General features: G+C 53.6%; 1 protein-coding gene across 1 annotated transcript in view; it reads right to left on the bottom strand.

Annotated features, from left to right (window-relative positions):
• fancl (FA complementation group L) overlaps positions 1–2285 on the bottom strand; it is an 11452-nt gene extending 9167 nt beyond the window's left edge. Inside the window, 5 exon segments of the mRNA XM_068741031.1 lie at positions 963–1060; positions 1189–1245; positions 1592–1652; positions 1808–1888; positions 2212–2285. Of these exon segments, the coding sequence (XP_068597132.1) occupies positions 963–1060; positions 1189–1245; positions 1592–1652; positions 1808–1888; positions 2212–2285 (371 nt within the window).
• Positions 2286–10726: the final 8441 nt, after the last annotated feature.

Below are 10726 nucleotides of genomic sequence, written 5' to 3'. Positions count from 1 at the left end.
ATTGTAGCCGTGGTCATTAATAGGAAAGTGGAAAATGAGTGTAAGTAGTCAGTCGAGGCGTAATCCGAGCTGGGGGAGAGGAGTTATCTTCCTCCGACCCCCCCCCCCCCACCCCGACCCCCCCCCCTTCCTCCTCCTCTCCTGACGAGCGGAGATGATGGTGTTAGCTCGGCCTGAGAGTTATTGAATGTGGCCTGGATTTAACTATAACTCAATAACTAAAAATAAGGAAGTCATTAAGAGCCGTTTGTTAATGGGGGGGGGGAGGGGGGGGGCGTCGCAGGAGGAAAACAAGCGCTGCTCCTTATAGCAGCGGCTTCACGGGGACGTCTCGCTTCCCTCTGGGGGAAACGCACCAAAGCAGCTAATTCAGTGATCGGCCTTCCTGCGTCCCGCTTCCTGCTTCTGGCCCACAAAGGAAGAGGAAAAGGAGAACCACAGCTTGGGTTTCATCCTGGGGGTGGAAATATTACGCCGTCGTTCCTCAGGGAGAGACGACTTGATATTCGCGCGACGTTCTGTAAAATGTAGAAAGAAACGAATCCAGGGCTTCATCATTTCAGAAGGTTAGCACGCAGCTAGCGGGAGGAGTGGCGCGCTAGCATCAGCGTGAACGCTGAAGATGTTAAAGGTAGCACGTGTTCCTGTCGGCGCTCGCTCCGGGCCGCGCTAGCATCAGCGTGAACGCTGAAGATGTTAAAGGTAGCACGTGTTCCTGTCGGCGCTCGCTCCGGGCGCGCTAGCATCAGAATGAACGCTGAAGATGTTAAAGGTAGCACGTGTTCCTGTCGGCGCTCGCTCCGGGCGCGCTAGCATCAGAGTGAACGCTGAAGATGTTAAAGGTAGCACGTGTTCCTGTCGGCGCTCGCTCCGGGCGCGCTAGCATCAGAATGAACGCTGAAGATGTTAAAGGTAGCACGTGTTCCTGTCGGCGCTCGCTCCGGCGCGCTAGCATCACTTACCTGCTCCAGCCGAGCGCCTCCATCTCGCCGACGAGCTGTGAATAATACTGTGGATGCGGGACGGAGCAGAACTCGGGCAGCCGCTTCAGAACCACTTCCTGCGAGGACAGAGATGGGCCGTCACTGTTTCGTGTTCGGTGGCGAGCGCAGAGGGCCCGGGGGGGGGGGGGGGGGGGTGTTCACAAAGCGACCACGCCAACCGACCACGCGTCCGCCGCCTCCTTACCAGGACCGTCTTCAGCTCCAGGATGAACCCGGCGAGATCAGCCGACTGCTGCAGCCTCTGAGGAGTCAAACCAGAGCCAATCAAAGCCAACGCGGCGCTGGTGATCAATGGGGGCTGCCACCATCTTTAATAATTAATGATCGCTTAAAGGCTGAGAAAATAATGAACTCTGCAGCCCGGGGTGGAATATCAATCTCATCCAAATAACCGCGGAACAAACGGGGACATTCTGCAGTTCGAGGTTAATTACACAGTGAAATGTAGAGAGACATGCACGCAACACGCACGCGCGCACACACACACACACAGGGCTGTCAGGAATCACGCAACAACAACAAAAACACCACGATGCAGTTTTCCTGCTCAACACTACAAAGGCTTTGGCGCTGCGCGGAGGGCTCACCTGCTTCACGACGTGCGCGTGCCCGCGCAACAGGTGCTTCAGCTGCCAGCAGCAGTGCAGCCTGCAAAGAGCGAGTCCGTGCACGGTTACAAAAACCCAATGAGACAATGAGTGCTGTTCTGGTGCACGCAGAAGGCGTGCGGGTTAGCGCGTAGATGAGAGGCACGCCAACACACACACGAGGTAAGCGTCTTGTGACGTTCAGGTGGTTTTTACCTGGCGCCGGCGAGCTGGCCGTCCGGCGGGAGCTGTATTCTCAACCGGAAGTCTCGTTCCTGTCAGAATCAGCGTGACATGGTCGTAACTGTCACGAGGGCTAACTGTAGCTAGCTAGGTTCGCGGCGCAGTTGCTGATATGTTCTGCTAACGCTAGCATAGCACTACGTTAGCTGCGTCGAAGCGACGAGTGTCCCAAACATTATAAAAACTTTATCCTACATTGTACGAGTATTAAACGTGAGCCGAATTCACCGCAGGTTCGTGGACATTTGTGTAAAGTCTAAATATATATTCTGTTACGCATTTGAGTTTCTCTACAGTAAGGTGTTTATTAATTCGTTATGTTTTGAATGTGGTTCGTCATGCCGGAGACTGGCGCGTTCTCTTACCCGGACCGTGATAATCCGTCATAGACAGTTTTCTCTTTGTTGAGAGGTAAAAGCAGCGGGTTGTCTTTCACCAAAGAACTCTCCATTGATCTTTAAGTTGTCTAAATTAAATGGAAACGGGGCACAGTGCTGCGTTAGCTGAGATCCCGCTGCTCGTCGCGCCACAGAAACAAAACAAATGACGTCAGGCAGTTGCCTTCACAGACTTGAAAGGATGTCGGAATTCTGAAATACAGAAATTGGAACGACTTAATGCATCACAACATAGTGTTGTGCTGTAATTAAATGTGTATTTGTTACTTGAAAATACTACTTTGTCGTTTATGTCTATTTAATCATCAACTGCGCCTCAATGCACCGTCTGGTTTGGAAGCTAAGAGAAATTCCTATTACTGACGTGGGTCCGTGAACACCACATGACTCCCTTTAGAGGAGCTGGCCAAGCTCCTCTCTCCTCTCTTTATCGAGGCGGATACTTTTTTTTGTTCATTTATATATGCCACTATTAGTTATTAGCTGCAGGAGCTAGCTGCAGGAGCTAGCTCACTATGAACTACAACAACAGAGTTAGATGGGACACGGACCTTTTTTGACTCGTGCCACAGATTTCAAACACTCGAGTTGAGATCACTTCACCTGTAGGGGACACCTTTCGACCTTTGGAATGGTTGAAAACTTCACGGCGAAGAGTTCCGAGTCATGTTACTTACTCCTGTTCCTGCAGGATGAACAATAATACGTGTGATCATTGTTGTGAACAACGAAACCGACGATGTCGCCTCAGTCTTTTGGACGCCACCTTCAAACCGCCAGACTTGCTTTTTGACGCGTGACTGCGGCTCTGCTCTTCAGTAGATTTAAGACTCCCCCTTGGGCACAAAGGCACGATGCTATAAATTGATTTGCAGCAGGGGAAACAATCCAACGGACACCTTATGATTCTGTCTGGCGCTTGTTGATGGCGCCCGGCCTTAAGCGGCGTGCCGGTAATTGCCTAAACGCGTGGCGAGGAGACCTCTGGAGGGGCGGAGCGTTCCCATTCTAATCCATTACAACAAAAGCAGACTGCAACAATGCACGCCTGTCCATTCGGCTTTTGAGCCCACGTTCCTGGAGAATGGGGAACGCGTGACTGTGCATCGGGCCGGCGAGCGGAGGGTGTCGACGTGCGTGTCGACGTGCGTGTCGACGTGCGTGTCGACGTGCGTGTCGACGTGCGTGTCGACGTGCGTGCGCCCGCAGGTGCTTTTTGATGCTTTTGTCATCCGCCTGCTTCAAAGCGGTAAACAGGCAGAGAAACGGAGCCAGGCAGGCTGGGGAAGCTCCCCGCTCCCCGTCCGAGGGTTCTGCTGCGACGCTCGCCGGGCTCGGCAGAACTCCGGCTCTGGTGTCTGGGGGGGGGGGGGGTGCGGGGGGGTGCTGAATGCTTTGTTTTGTTCTCTTTGGGAACAATTTAAGCCCGTTTGTGTGTGTGTGTGTGTGTGTCTTTGTGATTGCGATGCGTCGCAGCGTGAGAAGGAAGGATGCGGCGGCAGCTCTCTTCCCTCCCTCTCTCTCTCTCTCTCTCTCTCTGTCTTTTCCTCCTTGGCTCGCCCCTTCATTCTTGTCATGGAGCGTAAACGTGCAGGCGTGCAGCACGGCCGGCTTTCTTGGCGTTCCTGTTGCAAAAGGGGCATCAAAGTGCGGCGTGAGGACGGCAGAGGGGCGGAAGCGCCGGGCGGTGAGCTCTCTGTTGTCTCCTGTCTGTCTGCTGCCCCGTCCCCGTCCCCGTCCCCGTCTGGGACGGCTCTGATCTATGGCGCTTATCACTGGCCGTGGTCACTTCTCTGGAATGCAATTGGCTGGAACTTCACCGTGTGGGTCCTGCACCCTGCGTCTCTCTCTCTCGCTCGCTCGCTCGCTCCCTCCCTCTCCTCCCTCTCTCTCTTTGAAGGAAGACATGAGCGGGGGGGTGGCTTGTCCGATGAGCATTTTATTTGGTTCTTTTTTCCTCGCCGTGTTTTGCGTGGCTCTGATTGATAATGAGACGCGTCGTTCCCGGACCGCTGATTGATTGAACGGCTCGACGCGTTTATTCTTGATTCATTTTAGGGGCTTTAATTTGAGCCGTTTACTGTGTGACTGCAGTGGGGGGGGGGGGATTTATATTCTATGGAATAATTCAGATTTTATTTTCTTAATACACAAAACATGAACACAATAAAGCAAGATTCTTTCTTTCTCAGGAGGAAGTACTCCTTTTGTTATTTAGCCTTTATTCTACAAACTGCATCTTGTGTGTGTGTGTGTGTGTGTCAGGTAATAAACCCATGCCCCCCCCCCCCCACACACACACACTCCTCCTTTATGTTGCAGGAGAACATCGTGTTTCTCACACGTTGCTTGAAGCCACCAACTTTCACTTTGTGTGCGTGTGTGCGTGCGTGTGTGCGTGCGTGTGTGTGTGCGTGCGCGCGTGTGTGTGTGCGTGTGTGTGTGCGGTTCTGGCCTCTTGAATGGAGACGTTTGCTTCCTCCTCTTCGGTATTTTGGATCTTTCTGGAAGCAGACGTTTGACGTCACTAAATGTCGCGGCCCCCCGTTGGCTGGGGGCCCCCGTGAGCCGCCGTGTTATTTCCGGCCCCGCCCGTCAAGCTGAGCCTCGTTTCCGCGCGTTAGGGGTTAGCTTGCCGACCTGGCAGCCAGGTGAGCCGCGCCAGAGGGGATGAATGGAAGGTAGCATCGGAGCCTGTGACCTCTGACCCCACTGCGCCTTCAGCGTTTCACGAGGAGCGCCGCGCCCCCCCCCCCCCACGCCATACCTGGACGCCCTCATCTTTTGATGCCGTCCAGATCCGAGGCGGGGCTTGAAGCCGGCGTCGGGACGAGGAAGCGCTGGAAGTCCACTCGAGCGGATTACCGTGTGGGGTGTGCTTGTTGTGCATCCCGCCCCCCCCCCCCAGCGGAGACGCTGCTGGGATGCTGATGTGTCCGGTGACTGCTGAAAAAAGATTACACCCCCCCCCCAAAAAAAAGGACAGGATTACATGAAATTACAAACGTTAAATGGCACATATCTAAGATAAAGTAAATAAAATCTCCTACAATTCCATATAACAATCCTAAATCCCCCCCCCTTCTTTTTTTTTGCCTTGTCAAATCTTAAATCTTGCAAATTAAATATGTTAGTCCCGATGCTGTATTACTGGACATGTTCCTCCATAATGCATGCATTGCACCAAGCACCCCCCCCCCCCTGTAATTGTGTGACTGAATCCAATATGGGATTGAAATATAATGTGAATAACTGTTGGGGGGGCGCATCTCCTGCTGTGCTTCTCCATCTGGCCTGCGTGGATTCCCCCCCCAAATGAGCTTCACTTTAGAGGATCAATGCTTTTCATATCGAAGCCAGTCAGGCTAATACGTTCTGCATTGATCCCCCCCCCAAACCTTTATTGCCGCTCCTTCCAGGAAGCTTGCATTAAAAAGACCTGCCGAATAAAGAGTTTACAAAGTGACTGGAAATAAAACAAATAAGTCTATAAACTCAGGAGGGAAGACAGGGGCGGCGGGGGGGACCAGGGGACCCGCAGGGCCAGCAGGCATCCTGAAGGTCATGATCAGTAAAAGTATCTGATAAATAAAACTGCGTCGCTGCACCGACGGCTTTACCCCCCCCGGGGACGGGCCGTGCGCGGCTCGTGTCGGAGCGGCGTGGATCGCTGCGGGGTGATGCGTGGGCAGCCTGCGTGCGGGTCCGAGTCCGAGCGCGCTCAACGTCATTAATCATCTCTGAGGTTTTACGCATCAGCACCGGTTATTGGATTCAACGTATTGCAAGAGAGGAAAAACACACACGCACACGCACACGCCGTGACGTGCGCGTGCGTGTGCGCGTGCGTGTGCCAGGCCCGCATTGAACCCATTTGCATCAGTGAAGCCACCAGTTGAGGGCATTAATGATCTGGACCCACTGGGGGCCGCGGGGCCACGCCGCGGGCGCGCGGCTCGATCCCCAATCAATAGCTTTTTATTAAAATTGTTTGCGAGGCAACACAAATCCATAATGTTCTCCCTCAGAGGGGCGGAGCCTCCGTGGAACATGTCAGCTATATTTATATTTATATAATATATTTATTCATAAATAACTTTCCTGATATGCGTGAGGAGAAAACAGGAGCGTTATCGGAATCTCCGTTTCAGCATCGATTTTCATGAGATGATTTGTCTTTGATCTTTCATCAGGTTGAATTACGAATCGTGATATTAAAGCAAAATTAATAACACAAGTAATTATAATACTAATGATCCGCAGGAGCCTATTGATTGGGGGGGGGGGGGGGGGGGGGGGTTGGAGCTTCGCCTGACGGCAGGAGGCGTGTGCGTGTGCGTGTGCGTGCAGCAGAACACCGGCTCCAGTTCACAATCCGTGTTCAGCATCACGCTCGCCCGCAATCTGATCTGCGGGACGCTGCGGGCGCTGCGGGGCGCTGCGGGGGGCTGCGGGAGGCTGCGGGACCTGATTGCGTTTCAAGCTTTGATTTATTCGGCGGTTTATGCGCTTCATCCATCACTGAACTTATCGGCTCCTCTCAGCCCTTTATTGAAGCTCAGCTGCTGCCTTAGAGCTAAGAGGTGCAGTTGGGGGCCCCCACCAAAAGAGGGCAGCACGCCCCCCCCCCCCCGCCAAAGTGCCACTTCCTTTAGCCCTTCTGCCCCCTCTTCGACACGCGGGAGAAGTTGACCCCGTTTGGAGCACAGCTGGCAGGGTCAGCTGCATTTCACCTTCTGGCCACTGGAGGGCGATGCGTCCTGCTCGGCTGCCGGGGGGCGCGCGGGGCCTGGAGGAGAAGCCGGAAGTCTCCAGCGGTGACGTTTCTTATTATTATTAAAAGCAGCTGCTTCCATCCAGCGGTTCTGTCCGTTAATGGGCGCGAGGCCTAATTAAATGATTTCTAATTGGTTTTCGCGTGTTTACACAACGGCGTCGCCGTAGCGATGCCTGTCCAACAATCCAATTACACAGGAAGCGCTGGACTCGGGGAGCCGGTCTGAACGGGCCGATCCGGTTCGTAGTTTCATGAAGGAAAGGATTCCGGTTCTCTGTCCACAAACGGGCTCTTTTTAAATGTTCCCGGGTCCAGATGATATGCTGAAATGGACCGGTTCCGGTCTGACCCCCCCCCACCCACCCACCCACACACACACACACACACACACACCCCGCTGTGCGGCGGCGTCAGGTGCGTTTACGAAAAACGTCTGTAAAACAAACTCTTTCTTACTGTACAAACAAGCTCATTAGAACCCCCCCCCCCCCCCCCTTCGTCTTCGTCCTCTTCGTGGGACGCTCCATCTGGGCTAATGCCGTAGCGATATTCAGCGCCAGCTTCTGCTGAAGTCGTCATTTTGCTTCAACACAAACTCTGTGTGTTTATTACCATCGCCTCGGTTCCCTCTCGCCGGCTTTCCGTAGAAACATTTAGCTAATTGATTATCGCCTCATCAGCAAACCGTTATTTTGTAAATGAATATTCAGGAGCGATTTCTCCTCTTCGCCTTTGGGTGAACGCTATTTGTGGAGACAATATGCAAACGGCGAAGACAGCAGCCTGCTTTCCCGCCTCGCCGCGGCGGAGAATGAATTCGCCCCCCCCCCCCCGTGCATCCGTACATCCGTACGCTACTGCCTCCCCTCCCGCCCTCGGTATTCCAGGGAAGGTAAAGAGAAGCTGAGTTTGCCGGATGAGAGAGGGGGAGGAGCCGAGTCGCTCCGGTCTGTTTCAACTTTGCGTCGGTGCGCCCTTGTTGTCGTCGCGGTCGACATCTTTTGCGAGGGAGCCTTGACGAGGGGAGAGGAAATGGAAGGCGGCGAGGTAGCCGGAGAAACGGGAAGGATGGAGTGACAGGTGGAGGCACGGATTGGGGGGGTGGGATCTGTGACATCCCCTGTCATCATACATGTAGACGCTTTCTGAAGTTTGGTGAAGCACCTCACGGCGCCCGGCTAGGCGGCGGCGGCGGCGGCTAATCATTCCTGGCAGAACATACTCTGCTTTAATTTTAGCCGTAATGACGATGAGAGGAGAGAAATGATAGTTTAGAGAGCGGCGGAAGAAAGGGGGATGAAAGGAGGGAGCTGTGGAGGTGATTAGTTGTTCTGGTGGAGGAGGCTGGAACACTAATCCGCGCTCCGGTTGGAGACGTTTTCACGCAGCGGGCCCCGCCCCCTCTCGCTCCTAAGCCCCGTGTCGAGCTCTTCTCGTTTCCTCTGCTCCTGGCGAGCGCCGCTATTTATAAGAAGAAACCGTTTCTCTTTCTCTCCCGCTCTCCCTCCTTTAATTCTTTCCTGGCGTGTTTTTGATTTTTTTCTTCCCTGCTTTAGAGAAGGTGCCCAGATGAGTGGCGCCGGCCAGGCTGGTCTCCTCGCCGCTCTTCCTTCTCTTCATTTTAACATATCGAGTTTGCGCTGAACAACAGGCGCCGGTGGCCGCGTTAGCGCATTGCTGACGTTCGGCGTGTTCCCGCCGCGGCGCCGCTATGGATTGCCCCCCCCCCCGTCCCCGCCCAGGCGATAAGGCGTAGATTTTACAGTGACATCATTCATCCGGTGCATTATTTGATTGTTTCGGCTGCGTTCTAATTTGATGGATCTCGCCGTTGTCTCTTAAAGTCATCAGCTTCAGCCGTTTAAGCCGTTCTGCACGCCGCCGCCGCCGCTAAACCGGGATCAAACGCACAAATTGTGTAACGTTAATCAGGACAAAATGGAGAAGACTGTCCGTCTCCGTGTGCATGAAGAAACTGCACTTTTCACATTTCCATCCATGCCAAACGCTCGGGGGCCCGTCGGCGCTCCGGGCCGGATAGCATCCAGGCTGCCATTGATTTGCTCGTCCTTTGGCCCGCCTTTGCTTGTTTGGGAAATGAATCACGGCTCCTTCTCTTCCCGTTTGTCTTGGCATCATCTGTTTAATCCATAACCTCCTCGTTTTCCATAAATAACGGGGCAGAACTCGGCTTGGACCGTCTCGTAATGCCGAGCGCTTTTGTTCTCAAAAGGATGAAGGCGGCGCTTGAGGTGTTTCACACACACACGGACGCACACACACACACACACACACACACGAATATGCACACATCCTTAAACGGGCTTTTAAAGGTACGACAAAGCCAAAAACTTCCGCTTCCATATCTGCGAGGCTGCAGTTTAAAGTTCACGTTGCGTACGATAGGCGAGGAGTGCGCGCGCGGGATTCGCGGCGCTAACCGGCGGTTTCATCGTGCGTCTTCCTGTATGGAAAACCTTTCTGCGTCTTTCCCCCTGCAAGAACAGGCAAAACGCGTTGCCCTGACCTTTGCGTGGCCCGGACAGCATGGGGTCAAATTCCAATGTTCATTACCCCGCCGTTTTATTTCGCTATAAAATATGCGAGACTGCAAAACGAGCGTTCTGGGAATGCCTGTATGGATTCTTGCTTTATGATCCTCGGGGAAAGAAAACGAGCTAATTAAAGGAATGTAAACAGCCACCTGATAAGACGGGGGCTTGAAACAGGAAGTTTAAGACGACGATTGAAGCGGTCGTGTGTTTTCTGAGTAGTGGGGGGGGGGGGGGGGGCGATGAGCGATGCAACATATGGAGTTCATTTGATGGTGGAGGTTGTCATTAAACGTGCCTGAATGTAAAAGCAGATTCACACGCGGTCGTTTTCTTAAATCTCATTACCTGCAGGCTTCGAGGCCGTTTCAGCGCAGAGACTTAAATGTTTCTCTCTGTAATCGCTTTTTAATTTGGAGCTAGCTGCTATATATAAACTTAAATTGTTCCTCATAGCCTAGTTTTCCGGCGAGGGGGGGGGGGGGGTTGTATCCATCTTCTGGAGGCTGGTTTGCGTGGCGATGCTCGTGGAGGCGGCGGCGCCAGGTGCGGGCCGCGCATGAGAACGCTGTGCAGGCGCCGTAATTGTACCACTTAGCCAGAGAAAGCTGCGTGAGTTAGCCAAATAACCTTCGCTAGCTGGAGAACCTGTGGCCAACAGCTGCCGTGACGGCGTGCCAGGACTCGGAACCACGTGATCCACGGCCCGGTTCCTGCTGCCGGGCCTTATTGGATCTCACCGGAGGCTGAACGGTCGACCCGATGGATCGCAGCAGGATACTCGCCGATCTAAAGGGCGGGAGGCCGACGTCAGACGAGCTAACGGATTAGCCGGTCGCTTCTATTTAGCAGCGAAGCTAAAAGGAAGTAGGGGACATTTGTTGATGCAAAGATGGACACGAACTCCACATGAAGGGACAAGTTTGAAGTTCTCCCTGTCCCGAGTCGTCCGGTAAAGTCCAACAGGGACGAGAACACACCTTCGGATTGGTCGGGATGTCGGTCTTGCTGTCCGCTAACGGACGTGTCTCTGGATTGATGTCCTCCTCCTGTCCTCCTCGGGACGGAAGGTGCAAACTGTCCCTTTCCTGGACTGACAGTAAATCTCTCTTAATCCTCTCACCTTTGCATCGCTGGCAGCGGCGCCGAGTGAAGAATGTGCTCA

This window comes from Brachionichthys hirsutus, chromosome 7, assembly GCF_040956055.1.
Source record: "Brachionichthys hirsutus isolate HB-005 chromosome 7, CSIRO-AGI_Bhir_v1, whole genome shotgun sequence".
In the NCBI taxonomy this organism is placed as follows: domain Eukaryota; kingdom Metazoa; phylum Chordata; class Actinopteri; order Lophiiformes; family Brachionichthyidae; genus Brachionichthys; species Brachionichthys hirsutus.
This window is presented reverse-complemented; position numbering and strand designations above follow the sequence as displayed.